Source organism: Anarhichas minor, unplaced genomic scaffold (assembly GCF_050575085.1).
Source record: "Anarhichas minor isolate MPS153535 unplaced genomic scaffold, ASM5057508v1 ptg000027l, whole genome shotgun sequence".
Classification (NCBI taxonomy): Eukaryota; Metazoa; Chordata; class Actinopteri; order Perciformes; family Anarhichadidae; genus Anarhichas; species Anarhichas minor.
In genome coordinates, this window is record NW_027466473.1 from 22,113,105 (window position 1) to 22,131,925 (window position 18,821).

Here is an 18,821-nt window from a genome sequence, read left to right on the forward strand (position 1 = left end):
GATCCAGGAGTTCAGATTCTCTTTAGATCCCTCCTCCTGTGGAGCGACGACATCTGTCTGCACGGAGACCGTGCTGCGTTCAAGTGCTGTCGGAATTAAGAGAATATAAAATAATCCTTTATTTGTCTCGCAGTGGGGACATTGACAGGATTACGGCAGCATAGTGGATCGTGCAAACAAGAGACAGTACAAAAACAAGATCAATACAAGTATTATGAATAGGTAAATAAGTATTAAAACAGTATAGAATATTAAATAAGTAAAAAGTCCATAATAACTAAAATATTATATATACAGACAGAATGTTTTGTATTGCACAGTGGAAGGTAAAATAGTGGAAGGTAAAATATTAAAAAGGTTGGATTTATTATGTTTTTAAAAATATTGCCAGATAAAAATATTTGAAATATTGCCGTGTAAAAATGTTTTAAATATTTTAGATATTGCCAGGTAAAAATATTTTAAATATTGCCAGATAGAACTACTTGTAAAGAAAGAAAAGAAAAGAAAATGAAGGCCCACAAACAAGGATTGAAGGATGATTTATTGTCATTATGTAACACAGGGATGCAACAAAATTCATTTTGCAACTCAACAAACACATGACGAACAAAACAAAAACAGTAACACATTCCTGTCGTGCTTTTTTTATTTTTTATTTGCATCATAAGGAATGTAAACAGCAGCAACAACAATTCTTTGGGCATAAAATATGTCCGACATCGTCACATTAAAAACTCAACATGAGGAGAACGTTGTCCATCACCTTTGACTGATATTTGAGCACCAAGCATCATGATGTGAACACAATTAAAATAATAAATATTTAGATTTACATTTATTATAAGGCAAGGAAACAGTTTGATTGCAGTTAAAGCTGATTATCTAGATTGCTTTTTCTTTATTACAAACAAAATGTTCCTGCTGCACTGGAGGTTTTCTTCAAAAGAATTACAATGTGCCTGAGACGGTTTTGTTCAGTTAATAAAGCAACTAAGGAAAATTATTTGACATAATATAACACATTTTAGCTACAAAGCAATTCAAAGCGCTTTACTTAAAACATTAAAAGGACATTTAAATATATTAAATGTATTGAAGGCGGTCATTTAATTGCCAAGAGAATAGAACATTTAAATAATCTATAATAGAATAAGGTATAAAATACAAGAATAAAAGTCAGTGTGCAAGGTTAGATATTATTTAATAAAAAGGAAAAAGAAAAGTCTTAAGCCTTGATTTAAAATAACTTAATTATAAATATTTAAATATAAAACAACGTACAAAAAGTGCTGTAACAGTTAACGTAATATACATGTATTAGCCATGGTCTACCATATCAGCTAAACTGAATGCAAGAGTATATTTTGTTCCTTATAAGTTAAATTTTTTATTTGTAAGACAAAATAGTTGCTATTTATCTATTCATTTTCTTTCTAAAGTAATCTCGCTTGAATGGCATTTTAAAAAAACAAACACGTTCACTAGTTCTGGTGGTCTAATCTCCGAGCTTTGAAAGGAGTCCTTTAACGCAGCACAGATCCTCCCTCTGATTTGTGACACCTCTGAAGTCAAAGACCACAACACGCGGCATCATCAGAGTATTAAAGGGAAACGGATCACTCGAGACATTACAGTTAAAACTCCAAACACTGTGTAGATATTTTATCTACACTTAGACTAACCGCTTCATTTAACCACCAGTGGTTTCAGTGTCAGGACACTCCTTCCTTTTATTGCATAACTGTGTTCGTTTCATTTTACCTTCCGTGCCGCATAAGAGGGGTGGGGGGGGTGGAGCCAGTTCCAGGGTGGTAAATCCAGAAAGGAAAAAAAGAAAAGGTGGTAAAATGTGTGACCCAGATGGTTGAAGCAGAAGAAGTCAAACCACCACTAAACTAAACTAAACTAAAGAGCTTTTATTGTATAAAGTTTACACTGGTTTATATTTGTAAAACACTGAATGGATTATAAATAAATTATTTTACTTCCCACTCCTCTCATATGGATTAGAGCTCTTTAATCTCTGGTTTCACACTTTTTTAGAATAACTTTCCCTCTTAATAGTGAAAGAATTCCCAGAGACACAGATTCTTAAAATCGCCATCTTTATTGCACAACATTCCCATAAAATTGGGAGAAAAAAATAATAATTCGAGGAGACATTTCTTAAAAAGAACATTCTGTACAAAATACATGGAAATAAACGAGTATGTGCAGTTTACACGAACCGTTTGACAAACCGACTAAATAATTTACATATACGCAAAAGAGGCATGAGCGCAGATATGAAGTCACACCTCTGTTGTTTAAACATGACGGCTGGTACACAACGTGGGCCGATACAGCGGAGCGTCTTCTAAACGCAGAGACAAAGAGACGAGGTGAGCTTTAAGACTCGGGTCAGCGACAGGGTGCGATCTGAGTTTAGAGAAAGAAAGAAATGCTGGTTTTAGGCCTGAGGCACTTTACAGTCTTTCAGGAGGATTCATAGAAATTTGGGAAAGAAAGTGTTTTTTTTTTTTTTTTAAATCTGCAATTCACTCTCCAACATCATGAATTCACCGGACTGACAGCAGTGAAACTGTAGACACCTTTATGGATGATCATCATCTTATACATCAGCTTTAACTCACCATACTTTGTCCAAAATCAAACATTTAGATGCATTTCCAATGGTGTCAATAATAAAGCATCAGAATAAAGTCTGTGGTTTGACTTTGTGCCCGGGAGAGAATCCAAAGAGAGAATCATCAAATCGCACCCCGACTATAAAAACATAACAACATAAATCACCCGTCGACGTCAGGGGAAATCAAATGGACAAAAACAACCCTAAAAGGATAAAAGGTGTGCTGCTGTAGTTTTGTATTTTCGTGAGCATAACCGTCGTAGAAACGCGTTTAAAAATAGTGTTAACCGATATATATTATATAGATATATTTCCATCCACGGTGAGTTCCTCTACTCCTCTCTTTCTGTCGTCGAAGTCGTAAACATCGTAAAAAAGGAGGCTATAAAAGTGTGAAAATATTTCAGCATTTTTTGGTTTTAAAACACGCGGGTGAAGCACGTTTTTACAGTAGAAAGAGACTCTTTGTCCCGTAATCACATTCTGATGCGAAAGAAATACGTCTGTGCGACGACGATCCGATGGGAATTTAAAGAACACAGCGTGGACTCCTCACGTCGTCCTCCGATTAAAATAGAATAAATGTGAGTCGTCCACGGACACACGAGGTCTGAGGTAGAGCTGTACCTGTGGTGAGAATGTCAAAGACACTTTTAGACGTTTAAAAGAAAAGAAAAAGTGTTTGTGGATCCAAAAAAAAACAACAAAAAAATTTAAATTTGTCGTTGAAATATCTCATGGGAAATTTGGCTTGTAAACAAAAACATGGAAATAAGTGAAATAACATAATTGCCGTGAGACTGATGATGTTCTCGGTGATATTTACCTCAAAGTAATGTTTCACGTGTAGTCCGTTGGGTTTGAGATTGTACAGAGAGGAGAAAAACAAAGAGCAGGAGGAGAAACTAAATCCACCGTCATCCTGTCGACGTCTTTAAAGTTTCATTCCTCAACTGGAAAAAACTAAAATGTATAAAGTCTTTGGCTTTTGTGTCCAAAAATAAAAAGAGAGTTTCTGTGTTCAACATTCAAACAGCTGGAGGTCAGGTCAGGTCCCCCCCCTCCCTGTGGTGCAACATCTGCATTACACCACGTTGAGGGCTCAGGCCTCGGATGCTAAAGATCCCACTTGAACCATCAGGACACCACGTCAGGGGTCACGCTTGTTGTGTTTTTTTAGTTTTAGGGGGTCCAGAATGGGGACTCCTCGGGTCTGACGGGGGACTCCTCTGGCCTGACGGGGGACTCCTCGGGTCTGACGGGGGACTCCTCGGGTCTGACGGGGCTCATAGCAGGATCTGGGCCACGTAGGGGGAGTGCGTGCTGGCCACGGCCGCCAACAGGGGGAGGTCGCTGGACTCGATTCTGCAACGAGAGCAAAGACCAGGATGAGATGAGATCTGCTTCAAATAACAGGAACAAACATGTCAACAGCACGTCCGTCTGCATTGTTTACACCCATGTTCTCTAGCTAGCGCTGTTGTTCCTCTTAGCCTTTCTGAACACACTGCTATTCATCTCAGAGCATTGCTGCCACCTGCTGGTCAGAGGAGGAGTGTGACACCAGTGGCTGGACTTTGGCTGCATTTGTACGCAAGTAATATGATCTGAATGTTAAGGTTACAGGTGAACTTCTTACCCTAACACCATGCCCAGCTCCTTCACGTGGACTCTCGTCTGGCCCTTCAAATACTCAGCGAGCATCTTGCTCTTGAAGTAGATTTCCTGCAGGCGGTCCTCGAGGTGCATGATACACTGAGGAGGAGAGGAGACGGTTAGTGAAAGTGTTGATGACTGCACACTGATGAGTGTCTGACTGAGAGGCGTCCCGTACAAAGTTGGGTGACAGGTTGAGTTTGTAGAGCTGCTGAGTGGACTGCAGCAGGCTGGACACCAGGCTGGACACCAGGACCTCCTTCCCCAGCTTGTTGACGTCCGTGGCTCGTCTCTGACTGCTGGCGACCTGCACCGACCACTTGTCCGTGTCTGCTATAATGCAGACGGCCTCCGCTATGGGCTCATCCAGCACTGGATGCTGCAGAGGAACAGAGCGTCCAATGAGACACATGCAAAGAAGGGGGAGGGGGGGGTCTCCATGCTGCACACGGCAGTCCTTTACCTGAACAGCGTGGGATAACTCGGCCATGAGGCACTGCCGCAGCTTCTCGTCGGTGGGCAACCCATGCAGTACAAAGTCTGGCACGTAGGTGGGGCAGTAGCCTCCGAACAGAGAGCGGCCAAAGTTGGCGATGCTCGGCTTCGAGTAGTTCTCCACCAGCTTCGACCTATAAATAAAAAACATGAGATGAGATGTGTTTTTGGTTGTTTTCAAATGATGAAGACAGATCGTCCTGCTCACCCCGGGAAGGCCACCAGCACCTCCTCCTGCCAGTCCTCCGTGTCCTCGCTCTCGCTGTCACCCAGCGCGCTGTCCGAGCTCTCGTTGCGCGGTATCTCCCAGTCGTTGACGGGCGCCGCCTTGCGCTTTTGGTCCTCTTTGTTGTCGTCGGTCCCGTCCGGCGGGACGGGGACCGACGACAGTAGACCCTTGTCAGAGGAATCTGTGGACCCACACCTGCACCTCCTCTGGACGTCGGACAAAGCGTCCCCCTTTCTGCCGGACCCTACGTCTCCGCTGCCTGGAGCTAAACAGACACCCAAACCCTGACCCCCCACTGCTCCCGAGGGGTCCAGCAAGGCTTTGTGTGTCCTGTCCGTGGTGCTGGCCTCCCCCCGCTTGGCCACATCGTCTATAGTCCTAGTTTCCACGGGGTTCTCCTGGCTGAAGTACTCGTCAAAATCGTCCACACAGGTCGGCATCCACTTACTGGACACCCGCTGCAGGGCCGGAGCCACCTTGGTCTGCTTGGTTTGGTCCTCCGATGCGCCCGTGTTGCTGGTCGCTGAATCCGCTCCTCTCTGCGGCGGTTGCCGTTGATAAAGTTGCCCGTGATGAAGAATCTGCTGCTTGAGGTGTTTCTTGTAAACCTCCTCCACCTTCCGTCTGCGGCTCTCCGTGTCCGACTCGGGAGACATAGAGTCGCCGATGAGGAAAGTGACTTTTGTTGCCGGCTCCTCCTCCTCTGTCAGAGTCAGAGCCATGGGCCCCGTCACGGCGTTTACGGGCATCGCTGGCACCGGCACCGGCACGGCGCCGGTCGGGTTCTTATCCGGGGGCTTCTTCTCGAGAGGGATCTCTAAGGTCCGCGGAGCCAGCACCCCGTCCATCCCAGCCTCCGGCCCACAGTTTGTAACCTCTGTGGTGACGGGAGCCGGGGATGGACTTGATGAGAGGGTCGTGGGTACGGACGGGACGATAAGTTTCAGGTCCCCCTTGGTCTCTGCATCCAGCACACAGACCTGCTCCCTGGGGGACGCCGAGCCGACGTGCTGCACCGTCTCCAGCCGGGCCTCGGTGGCCAGCGGGCTGCTGGACTCCCTACGCGGCTCCCCGGGTTCAGCTGCTTCTGCGGTCCTGATAACAGGGTTGTTACCCTGGCTGAGTCCGGTCTGTAGCACACTGCTCCCAGACCCTTGACTCTCACTGCTGTCCTCCTCCTCCTCCTCATCTTCCTCCTCCTCCTCATCTTCCTCCTTGGGTGTGTCCCCGGCGCCACACTCCACCTCCGTGTCCGTATACGTGCTGCTCTGGAGGCTGTTGTCTGAAGGGTAGCTGCCGTCCTCCGCCTCAGCCTCCGCCTGCCGGCCGTGGGACAGGTAGTCCCCGCTGGGCTTGTGGACGGTGACCAGGACGTAGTCCGACTCCTCCACCTCTCCTTTCCTCAGGGAGGTGGTGATGAGGGAGCCGGGCAGGACGATGGCCTCGTCCTCGGCGCTGTCCAGCATGTGGGTCTCCAGCAGCTCGGAGCAGCGGATGAAGTAGGTGAGGACGTAGAGGAGTCTCTGGACCAGCTCCTGTCGGCGGCCCACCACCACCGTCCTGGACAGCCGCACCGGGGACCCGATGGACCCGTACAGGTCTCCTACACACGGTGAAGGAAAACAGAAACATCAGTATTCATGTTTCCGATGCATTAAATAAAACCATTTATTTTTAATTGATAAAAGGTTTTTAAAAACAAATTCTTCTTTTTAACATTTTGCACAATTTGCTGCAGGTTTGCAGTTCTCATCTCTGAACACTAGGTGTCAGCGTGACCTCACTGTCTACACGTCTCCCATGTCACTTGAGGTGAACGTCTGGACTCAACACACTCTGTACATTGATGTCTGTGTATTTATAGAACATCATGACTCGCTATATCCGCCTATAAACACATCAGTAAACAGAAACCAGAGACTTATCACGTTGGTTTAGTGGAAATCGAAACATGCAATTCTGCTGTTTCCCACAGAAGTATGCAAATGACATGCAGCTCTCACACTGTGTGTGTGTGTGTGTGTGTGTGTGTGTGTGTGTGGTATTTGCCTCACCTAGCTGTGCCCACAGCGGGTTGTAGGGGTGCGTCTTTGCCAGCATGTCGACGCTCTTGGAGGAGTGTTTCTCGAGGAAGATCTTGATTGGAGGCTGCCCGTTGGGCATGACGGTGGGCACCCAGGCCAGGTGATTGGTCAGGATGGCCGTCAGTAACGCGGGGAGGAATCTGGAGATATCAGATAATGGGGTTGGTCAGCAGAGAGTGGATTAGAATCCAAAAAAAAATAATGGTACTTCCTGGCTGGGTGCACTTTCTCAGACCTTGTTTGGTTAAGAACTACATGGAAAACTTTAGTTTTCTTGCTGGACTGGACACCAGAAACATCCTTTGTTTGCACACACACACACACACAGAGTGACACACACACACACATCTATCAGCATGATTCACTTCTCGGTCCTGACCACAAGCGTCCACTTCCCTTCCCGTCTCATGACTCAGCACAGCGCCATGGTAGTGAAGTTCAATCATGTGCTAGAACACCGTCGGTCATCACGGGAGCGCTGACGGGACGCCTTAAAAAGACGTGATGTCATACAGTAGGACGAGTGGTTGACCGGGACACTCCATGGTCAACATTTAGAGAGCATGAGAAAGTTAAAGGTCTGTAGAGACTCACTCTAGAACGTGTAGGGAATCACTGATCACGGTTAGAAACGCACACTTTTTTTAAAAAATGTTAGCGATTAGTCCCGTCCTTCAAGATCAACCTGACGTATTCCCTCTGTTCAGTGCACTGACTGCTACTTTAAATCAGCCGTCCTGAATGCGGGGAGCTGTGTTCAATAAAGGCCTCGCTACCAATTCAAATATGTACAATCAGCAGTGGTTTGACGAGGCTTTGTAACGGCAACAATAAGCAAATAGAGACTGGCAGGGACCTTCTCATTCACAGCTCCTCTGAGGCACACGAGTAAATGCAAAGAGGGTGAAACATTCAGTGTGTGTGTGAAAGAAAGAACAGACTGTGTGGAGAGAACAGAATGAATAGTGTGTGTGTGTGTGTGTGTGTGTGTGTGTGTGAGAACCTGCATGTGTTTCTCTGTTGACACACTCATCCGGGAAGTACAAGCAAAGACAGAGGATGTCGTATGTGTACAGATTGTAAAAACCTCTGAGGCAAACTTTGTGATTTATGAAAATAAATTGAATTAAATTGATATTTGTGAGCTTGATTCCTGTCTGCGTTCTTAATGGGGGTCGACAGAGAGTCTGGTTTCCACAACAGGTGGGTTTGCTGTTGCCGTTGCTAACTCCTGCAACATTTAAAGAAACCCGGAGAGTGACGGGCGGAGGACACTCAACTGGTTCTTGGAGGCCTGCTCCATCAGCAGGGAGAGCTCCCTCATGAAGTGACCGCAGAGCTGGTTCTTCTCCGACGCTCCGGACATCATCGTCAACCACACGGGCTCGGCCACCCGGGGCATGGTGTACAGGTCGCAGATGGTCATCCTGCAGGTACAGGTAGGGAAAGAGGGGGGGGGGGGGGGAGCGAATGAGAGGGAAGGAGGAGAAAACAGACAGAGGGAGGACAGACTCGTTATTGTCTCTCGAGGGTAAACAAAAGAGATCTCAGTTCACAGAGCTTCGCTGTCTGCACTGGGAGACCCTGGCTGTGTGTGTGTGTGTGTGTGTGTGTGTGTGTGTGTGTGTGTGTGTGTGTGTGTGTGTGTGTGTGTGTGTGTGTGTCGAACTTGCACACACACACCTCTTGCCCTGTACAGTGCGCTTGTGTGTATATCTATCTGTATGTGGCTCAGTTGGAGTTTCCATGGAGGAGGGCCGTGTTGGTGAGCACGTCTCGGCTGGAGGCCAAGCGTCCACACGGGGGGCAGAGGGGGAATCTCTGCAGCCCGAGGAATGTGGAGAGTCGGGCGGTTTTTATGACCACAGCTGCTGGATTCTGGCGGTTTTTCTCAAATGCCAAACTGTACAGATCTGGGTCTGAGGCACGGAGGAGTCACAGCCTCCAGACTCTGGAAAGAGATGCTGTTGCACATCAGGCCGGCCTCCACACTGCCTGTTTGTAAATACAGAGCTGCTCTTCTCTTTTGGCTTTGTTTTGAATGGTTTTATGTTTTTATTTGTATATTTTGATCTTATGGTTTTACGTTATTATCCTCCTCCTCCTCGTTATTGTTGTTATTATCATTATAACAATCATTATGTTGTTGTTTTACCGTTTTGTTTTTGTTATATTCAACTGTGGAAATATGTTTTATCAGCTTATTCTTATTCATTGCGAACATATTATATATTATATTAATACTTAAAAGTGCCATAAACTTCCAGCTGATCTGGTCACGAGACTTTGCAGGTCCGACTGATGAGGAATACAAACGGTGTTCAAGCTTTAGATTTAGTCTCACTGCAAACGAGCTCAAAGAGCGTAAACAAGGTTCCCTCACAGCCTCTGAGCTCTAAAGACCCCGGTGAGAGAGGAGATGTGGACCGGCTGCATGCTGAGAGAAAACACAGGTGTCGCAGTGAATGTGACCTTGACCAGTTCCCCAGTATTCAAGCTATTTCAGGTCCACGTATTTGTCCAAAGAAAACAGGAACACCGTGTGCACTCTTTGTTTGTGAGGCCGCGAAAAGAAGAACTAATGAACTGCATTGCAATATAGTCAATGTTGCAAGTTTTGGTGTTGTAACCCTGAAACCTGTTGATTAATATCAACACAATGACAGTTACTGTGGTAGTGTACTTTAAAGCAGCTTAAATGTGACGCAGAAATACATCTTTAGTTTGATTAAATGTTGAGTTTCTGTCACCGTCTCGCTTTCTCTCCCTTCAAGAAATAAATCGTTCATCAAGTGCGTAAGAAACTCAAGACTCCAGATGACATTTAGCATTGATTAGTTATTTAAAAGAGTTAATAAATCACTGATGAATCATTAACAAACTTGGTACGGAGTTGCTATAGGAGGGTGAATCAGAACGGACATGATGTCACTCGTACGTCATTGGGCCAGCAGCATCGAATGGCCCGACGATGCTTTATTCATTCCTGTAAACGGGTCGACTTGTCCGCGGCCTTTTAGAGCCACACTTGACCCCACCGGGTCTGCTGATGAGTGGGAGGACTCCGCCTCTCTGCAGCAGCTGTTCAGGTGAACTTTAAAGAGCCGGGATGTGAAATTAACCTCAGGAGCCACACTGGAACCTCTTCACTATGGAGTCACCGCTGCTGACCTCATCCACGAGCTGCGTGCTCTTTAGACAAACCTTTCGTATGATATCATACGAACCGCTGCACGAGGATGCGTTGGCTAAAATGGGAACTAAGACTCCTAACACTGCAGTATTAAGTGCTTCTTCTGACTCTCTCAGTCCTCCTGATTTTCATCCAATCACAAAACCCTCACATAACCCCAAATATGCTGGAGTGACTTTGATGCACACATGCCTCTGCTAAGTCTGCAGCTTATCTCTGTCAGCATGCGTGCAGGTCCACCCTCCAACTACGTCAGACCAGAGTCTCCCTCAGCCTCCGGCGAAGACATTTCTTCCACTTTCCTTCCGTCATGTTCCATGAAGTCAAAACCTCTTAATGGCAAAGGTGGCTCCGTGTATATATAGCTGCCGTCTGAAGGTGAGATTTTACAGATATTTGGTTTGTCCCCGGGCAGCGGCTTTTTCCTCCTGCTGGCACGCGCATATTATTTACTATTCTGGTGCTCGTGGCCGGTGTCTGAGGTAGATAGGGTTGCCACTCTGGAGGCTTGAGTTGCCGTGGCCGGCTGCCAGCAGGCATATGACTGCAGCGATGAGGGGACCTCTGCCTGCCAGCATGTGTGTGTGTGTGTGTGTGTGTGTGTGTGTGTGTGTGTGTGTGTGTGTGGGGGGGGGGGGGGGGCAAGTGAAAGTAGTGGTGGAGACAGGCATGCGTACACACATACTTAAAACAAGTTTGTGTGTTTTATGAGTCCCAAACACGGATGCAGTACTGACAAGCCCGTCACACACAAGCACGACCGTAGAACCTAAATCTAAGATTTTAAGATTTCATATTTGATGTCAACACAAAGAAAATTATGAAATCATTGTTGGAACTGCTGTTTCTGGTAAAATACGCCTTTATACGGGGTAGTTGCGGTGCAGAGTTGAGAAGTAACCGGTAGAAAATAAGCTTCCCTAAACACAACCCAAAAAAGCCCTAAAGCAAGAACTCCCAGCATGCACTGCAGTCACAATGCAACATCTGTGGTGTGCTCACGACAGGTAGGGTACTGTGAGTTCCTCCTTTTCTCCGAGGCCGTTAGCATCACGCTATCCTCTCACATAAACCACGGTGAGTATTCATGGATTCATTATTGATCGTTGCGCCACCTCAGCACACCAGCCTCAGTAACAGCATCCCTTCACCTCCGTACATTTAGCTCGCGATGCAGAGACACCATCACGTAGCCGGTGCTAACAACACCACAGCCACAAAAAGCAGCTTTTTCATTCACTCGTTCTAACTAACGAAGACGTGTTTTAGGATACATTTATGACAGCTGTGTATCACAGTAATGTGACCGTTACATGAGAAACAAAACACAGTGTGCTGTCTGCTTAGTCAACTTAAAATAAACACTAAATAGTGCCCACTGGCTTAAACTATGCTTGGAATGAAAGGCATGTAATAAAATGCTTCTCATGTCGTTAAAGCTGCCAAAATGTTAGAGTGACACATGATTAGTTCGGGCACTTGGTGCCCTACTTTAAAGGAACATTAGAGGACTAGGCTTTGGATAAGATGCATGTTAAGCAGTTCATATATACGGCTGACTTAAAGAAAGGAAATCTGTGATCTTGCAATTCTGACAAACCCGAAACAAACAACTTTCTAGGAGGCGTTATTGAACCATTCTAGCTCCACTGAGCAGGGGACGTCCACGCACATCAAGTCCCTCAAAAAGGAGATTAGTTTGCACAAATAATAAGTAATTCCTTCTGCTTGAATAGGGTCATTGCAGACAGCTGGTCGGTGCTCAGGCCTCAAGTATAAAGTCTGTGATGTGACATTGTCTCCATAAACACTCCCTAAAAAAGGTCAGCTATGCCGTAATGTGCAATCAACAAAAGCGGCAGTGTTTGCAAGTTCAGTCGTGAGCGCAATGAGGAAGAAAAAAAAAAAATGAATTATGTAATGTTATTGTCTGAGAGAATGCGAGCCGTTGTCCAACCTGAACTCGTTGAGTCCGTCCACCATCCGGCTGTAAGCCAAGGCCCTCTGGCTGGCGTCCGCTGACCGCCGACTCATCTTCATGGCCTTGAGAGGGACACAACACACACACACACACATTGAGCTTTGGCTGAAAAAACTAAAAGTTACAGAAGACATCCAGAGCTTTGACGGACGGCAGTAAACACAACCCCAGGTAGGACCTTTGACTCCGCTCCTTACAACAGCGGAGGGATTATGGCTTTGCATTCGATGCTGTTCATACCTCACTGCTAAATGGATCTCACTGACAAGCTTATCTTCAGTGTCAACAAAGGCATGGAAGTCACCTGTTCGATGGCGCTCTTGAGTTTGTTCATGTGGCTTTCAAAGAGAGGGAAGTGGGAGAAGAAGAAATCCTGGAAGCGGCTGTTCTCCTCGGCGTTGGGCGACAGCGTGAAGATGACCCCGATGGCGATCTTCTTCTTCCGGGCCACGCCGAGGCTCGGCACGCCGCTTTCGTCGGACATGTTGAAGCTCTCCTCCACCGACCTGATCGGGACAAAGTACACGAAGGAGTTCAACTTCAGAGACAACTTCATAATCCTGATTTATGTGTCCAAATGTTTATTCGACATGCGAGTCTTGGTAAAGTCGTATCCTACCTCACAACACTAATTAGAATACTGCTCAGGGTTTCCTTCGGTTAAGTGTCTTTCTTGTACTTTTGCAGCAGTTTACTACAGCTTAGATATTACCAGTAATGCTGTGTGAACAAACCCCTCTGTGTGAACCTTCAGCACACAGAGAGGAATGAAAGTGTAAAGTTTGGTGAATGTAAGAGCTGCTGAAGTGGAGATTTATCATCAGAGTCTGAGAACAAACTCATTTAGAGGAAACGTCCTTTAAAGAGACGTTTAGTTACATTACAGACGTTTAGAGACTCTACAGGTGAACACATGAACTCATAGATATCACCATGAAACTTCACCACTTCATCACTCACATTAAGAGGATGGTTTTATGTATTACAAGTTTTATGAAATGTTATGTTTAAAGATGCAAATGAGGCGTTATGTAAAGGTAACTTTTGGTGAATTTGGGAGAAATCTACAGACGCAAATAAACAAAGAAGTAAAATAAACATCTAAATGTGCATTTAGGATGCTTTCTCTCCACTAGTCTGATAGTAAACATGTTATGGAAGCAAAATAGCACAAAATCTCAAAATCACCAGTGAACTAAAAGCATGTTTTTGCCTCTAGTGACTCCATCAGCAGAAACAAACACTTGGGCACATCAGTTTAGCAAAGAAAACACGTCAAATGATTTGTAATCTGAGCTCTTTTACTGCTGCAGCTGGTAAACAAGACGCTTTGGTGCACTGGTGCGCCGGGAAGATTAGAGCACTCAGAGGCTGACAGCTGCATTTACAGTGACAGGCCAACATAGCATCCTGTCTAGTCACAGCACTCTCTGTGTGTGTGTGTGTGTGTGTGTGTGTGCGTGCGTGCGTGTGTGCATGCGTGTGTGTGTGTCCAGCTGCCTGCTGGATTCTGAGGAAGTCCTAGCAGGATAAACTTTATAGAAGCCTGTCAGAGGCCATAAACATGGAGGTAAAAAGGGCGACTGGGAGGGACTGCTAAGTGCGTGTTTGGGAAGTCGTGCAGAACAGAGTTTAAACACGTCTCTCTCTCTCTCTCTCCAAGTGTGCACACAACCACTGTACAATAGGTTTGTGTTCGAGGATGCACCTCGCATAGATGTGTGTGCATCTAAATCAGTGAAAACCCAGAGTATTGATAAGTGTGGCTTCATTTCCCTCCAGTAGATGCTGAGAATTCTTTGTCTCAAATGTAATAAAAGCCTCACAAGTAAAGAAGGAAACAGCAGCAGTTCATCACAACATGTGACCAACAAGAGAACATCAGTCTGCAGAAATGAAGGTTTAGACTGTTTGTGGAGCAGCCGTCCGTCCTCGTCCACTGAACAGGGTAATAAATGAAAGCTCATCGCTCAGCTAATTGTTTCGCTGCGATTAAAGATTTTGGAACTTTTTGTATTGCTGCTTAAGAAAGACGATTTGTTTACCGACAAGAATAACAAACCAATGTTGATTATTTTCCTGTTTTCTCACAAAATAATCATAACGAACCGATAAGAGTATCGATAAAGAACCGAACCGATACCCATCAGCATGTTTGTATGCGTCTCACCATCGGGGGAAGACGCCGTTTTCCAGGCTGGTGGTCTGGCTGCGGAGCCATCGGCGCTGGTAGCTGGACGCACAGCTGCTGGTCAGGGAGGAGCCAGGAGACGGGAAGGGAGTGATCAACAGGCTGCTCAGAGAGGCTGGAGGAGGGGGTCAGGTGAGAGGTGGAGGAGGGGAGGAGAGGACGGTGGGAGGAGAAATTAAAAGGGAAAAGAGAACAGATGAAGGGATTGGTGGGTGACAGAAGAGAGGACAAGAAGGACAAGAGTGAGTCAGACGATGAGTGTGTGGGGTTACTCATTGTACACACTCACACACAGAAATCTGGAGGACAATACGTGTTCTTACTAAGACAAAGAACAAACATCTAAAGCGCAAAAAAACAAAACCTTTCTAGCCAATTACCGTTACTGCTTTCTTAAGAGATCTAATATCAGTGAGCCTGCTAGCAGTCACATGCTGCAGTATGTTGGACAACCCGGCTTTACACCCGGCTTGACATTTCAATGACAACACACACACACATTTATACACAAACACAGGATACAAGCTCTGATCACGGGGGTATTTACAGCCCAGGCAGCTCGCACTGACCAACCATTGTAGATGTGAAGTGTGTGTGCAGAGATAAAGAGATAACTTCACGGGGGTGAGCGTATAAGAGTGTGTGTGTGTGTGTGTGTGTGTGTGTGTGTGTGTGACGTATGAGCTATAGGAGCTTTATGCATTTTGTGTGCGTCACACACTCGTCTACAGGACTCTCCCGCCCAACAGCAGTGGGGAGGCGGAGAGAGGAGATGAGAGGACGAGGCTCGAATTAGAAGCTCATTTACTCGTGGCGGGTTTTCAGAGCTGCTATATTTAATCCTCTGCATGTGACCCGGGGTTTGAGCAGAAAGCACAGTTCCCCTCATACCAGTCATGCCCCCCCCCCACTAGGGAGGGGAGGGGGAGTTTCCATAGCACGAGGTTTTCCAGACCCTAAAGGTCCAGTAAGCTCCTCCAGTGTCTTCCACCTCTGCATCCTATTTTTGTATGTGGTTTTAGGTCAATGTTAAAAAGTAGGAGACACAAAATAGTCTATTTATTTCCTCACTTGTCTGTTCTCGACAGGACTAAACTGTAAACCCAATTCAGAGCTGGGCGGTGGGGCTGAAAGCTCGCCCAGCTGTGCAGAGTGTAGGTCGATCCAGGCTTTTGGCTCCTAGTCTCATTAACTTACCCGACCGGGCAATGCCGCTGTCCCTCTCGTCGTGAAGCCCTCGGCCTGGCATGTCCATGGGGTGACTGTGGCCTGGAGGAAGGGAGGAGGGAGAACGGAGAGAGAGAGGAAGTGAAGGGTTGGGTTGTGGGTAAAGGAAAGGAGTTAAGAGAGAGGACAGATGGAGACAAAGAAACAGAGAAGAGAGATTCAAGGGGATGAAGTTAGATGAAGAGAAAGAAGGAAAGGAAGAAGAAAGGGACACAAAAAACAACATGTGAGAAACACATAATGTACTCATGTACCAGGGATGCTGAGGATGCTCTTCTACCTCAAACAAATACAGAAGCTAATGCTTTTGGAGGCTTCACCTCCTCAGCATCCACGTGTGAGCTACAGAAAGAAAACCTAAAATCGCTCCTTAAAGAACAGCAACAGCCATTGTTTTTACTGCATACAACGGTCAGGCTGCTATAACCTGACCAGTGACAAAGTACATACAGCTAGAATAAGCGCTATTGTTGGACTAATATCTACTGTTCTCATGCTGTTAGTGCGACAATCAACGCAAATAGAGCATAAAGCACTACTTTAGTAACAGGCCGTCATCTTCAGCAGCTGCTACAGCGTTGATGCTACTTTGTGCCACAGAGCAGGATGTTTGCTCGCTCCTAAGTGTCCTTCTCGTCAACACGTTGGCGTACAAACTGTCAACACTTCTTCATGGCAGAGAGGTGTGAAAACTACAAAACGTAGCATTTCGATCTCTGGCTGAGATGATTAATGAGGAAGTCAACGTGAGCGTTTATTGCAAAGTATTCGGGTGTTTGCGAGGGGGGGGGGGGGGGGGGGGGGGGGGATGCGCTATGTGCTTCATGTTGCATAACTGCACACCATGCCAACCTAGGGGTGCCCTGAACAGGATTGTGGGTAGTCTGCAGGGTGAGAGACAAGGAGGGAGGAAGAACCACTGAGTACTTCTGTCAAAAGGCCCTCTGATCAGCATGATGCAATGAATGATGGGAGTTTGAGTTTAATGTAGTTCATTATTCTGTTGCTGCACTCAGTCAAAGTTGCCGGTTTAGATCCCGCTCAGACGGAGCTCGTTCTGCAGGCTGTAAAGAGAAGTTCTCTGAGAGACGTCTGAGGGTTCCCCACTGTGCCCTCCCCCCATACTGTGTACAGCTTCATAGGAAGTAGTTTAAATACAGCAGAGAAAGTGGAACACTGAGTCACCATTTCCTTTTCCTACTGCCAAGGTGCCCTTTAACAAGGCATTTCCCCACCAGCTGCTCAGATGGAGCGAGCTACGTGACACGCGGCGGGTTGTGTAACTGTGAATTTTTACGGCATCATTAAGGAGGAAAACTTACAACAGCACAGCCCACGAAAATACTGAAGACGTTGTCATAGTCGATGGTTAAAACGCACTTAAAGCCTAAAGCATCACAGTCAAGACAAGTTAGTGAAGTATGTGAGTGAGGAACACACAGAGTTACAGTGAGACAGCTAAAACTTAAACTACAGACACCGACACCAGAGAGAACCCATGCACACCCATTCTGTGCGTCACACACCTGCAGCACCGGGTCAGATAGTTACGGCAGATATTTTAGTTTGAGAAAACTTTGTGGATGACAATACTATCAGCATAAAGATGGAGCAGAAGGTGTTTGAAGCAGTAAATATAACCTCTGTGAGCGGCACTTTGTGTTCGTTTTCACTTCTAATTGGTGCCACTTGGATTTGAATCAAAATGTTCTTAAAGAACAGTGTCTGCTGCTTCTATCTGACCCGGGGTATTTACAGACGTGCCGTGGTACTGCATGCTAGGACTACTGCTACCCCTTCTAGTGGAGGAATCACAACACAGGCATGCAGCCGCCGAGAGTCACGGCCTGTACTAACACGACTACACACACACACAAGCATGCAACTGGCACACATCAGTCGGGGCCAGTTTTAAGCGCCAACCTGAAAAGAAAGATGCGCTCTTGATGAGGCGCAGAGGGCCCTGTTCAGAGAAGGCCCGCCGCGGGCTGCAGAGCTGAGAAAATCCTGCGCAGCACAAACAACGAAAAAAAAAAAGGAAGAAGATGAAGAAAGACAAAAAAAAACAACATGAACCGTGGTTAGTGAATGAGTAAGGAGGAGGAAAGATGGCTGCCTCCTGCTGCAGGACCATTGTGTAGTGAACGACTTCGTTACAGGAGGTTTTTAGTCTGGAATGAAACAATGACCGTCATCACTCACAGAAAACAACAGCTTATCAAACGAATATATTACGACAGACTTTACTTCTCTGAGGTCTTTTCTGTGAGGATGACAGAGAAAACGCACAAAAGGATAGAATTTGCCAAAAGTTCATCTTCTTTAAAATATTCTTCCCATTCGGAGCCAGACTTAAGGAGTTTGGTTAATTCTTTTGGGATACAGTAGATTAGTTTCACCACGAGTGACGAGGAGAACTTATATATAAGTTTAATATGCAAATGTCCTGAGAAAGCTTCTGCTTGCGAGGCCAGTTCTGAACTTCCTCCAACTGCTCACGAGGTTTGTGAAAGGGGAGCTGAGAGAGAGCTGAGGGAGAGCTGAGGGAGAGCTGAGGGAGAGCTGAGGGAGAGCTGAGAGAGAGCTGAGGGAGAGCTGAGGGAGAGCTGAGGGAGAGCTGAGGGAGAGCTGAGAGAGAGCTGAGGGAGAGCTGAGAGAGAGCTGAGGGAGAGCTGAGAGAGAGCTGAGAGAGAGCTGAGAGAGAGCTGAGGGAGAGCTGAGAGAGAGCTGAGAGAGAGCTGAGGGAGAGCTGAGGGAGAGCTGAGGGAGAGCTGAGGGAGAGCTGAGAGAGAGCTGAGGGAGAGCTGAGAGAGAGCTGAGGGAGAGCTGAGAGAGAGCTGAGAGAGAGCTGAGAGAGAGCTGAGGGAGAGCTGAGAGAGAGCTGAGGGAGAGCTGAGGGAGAGCTGAGGGAGAGCTGAGGGAGAGCTGAGGGAGAGCTGAGGGAGAGCTGAGGGAGAGCTGAGGGAGAGCTGAGAGAGAGCTGAGAGAGAGCTGAGAGAGAGCTGAGAGAGAGCTGAGGGAGAGCTGAGGGAGAGCTGAGAGAGAGCTGAGAGAGAGCTGAGAGAGAGCTGAGGGAGAGCTGAGGGAGAGCTGAGAGAGAGCTGAGGGAGAGCTGAGGGAGAGCTGAGGGAGA

At 46.5% G+C, this 18,821-nt stretch overlaps 1 protein-coding gene across 4 annotated transcripts in view; it reads right to left on the bottom strand.

Annotated features, from left to right (window-relative positions):
• Positions 1 to 2,091: 2,091 nt before the first annotated feature.
• The window catches only part of fnip1 (folliculin interacting protein 1), a 30,560-nt gene continuing 13,830 nt past the window's right edge, over positions 2,092 to 18,821 (bottom strand). For 3 of the 4 annotated variants that reach the window (XM_076101893.1, XM_076101895.1, XM_076101892.1), the window contains 12 exons: positions 17,612 to 17,695; positions 15,659 to 15,730; positions 14,441 to 14,576; positions 12,575 to 12,776; positions 12,247 to 12,332; positions 8,377 to 8,523; positions 7,067 to 7,236; positions 4,992 to 6,615; positions 4,752 to 4,917; positions 4,467 to 4,667; positions 4,272 to 4,387; positions 2,092 to 3,997 (listed from right to left, as the gene is read on the bottom strand). In XM_076101893.1, the coding sequence (XP_075958008.1) occupies positions 3,919 to 3,997; positions 4,272 to 4,387; positions 4,467 to 4,667; positions 4,752 to 4,917; positions 4,992 to 6,615; positions 7,067 to 7,236; positions 8,377 to 8,523; positions 12,247 to 12,332; positions 12,575 to 12,776; positions 14,441 to 14,576; positions 15,659 to 15,730; positions 17,612 to 17,695 (3,083 nt within the window). In that variant the 3' untranslated portion in view covers positions 2,092 to 3,918. The remainder of the gene's footprint in view (positions 3,998 to 4,271; positions 4,388 to 4,466; positions 4,668 to 4,751; positions 4,918 to 4,991; positions 6,616 to 7,066; positions 7,237 to 8,376; positions 8,524 to 12,246; positions 12,333 to 12,574; positions 12,777 to 14,440; positions 14,577 to 15,658; positions 15,731 to 17,611; positions 17,696 to 18,821) is intronic. The other variant, XM_076101894.1, reaches the window with a different exon arrangement.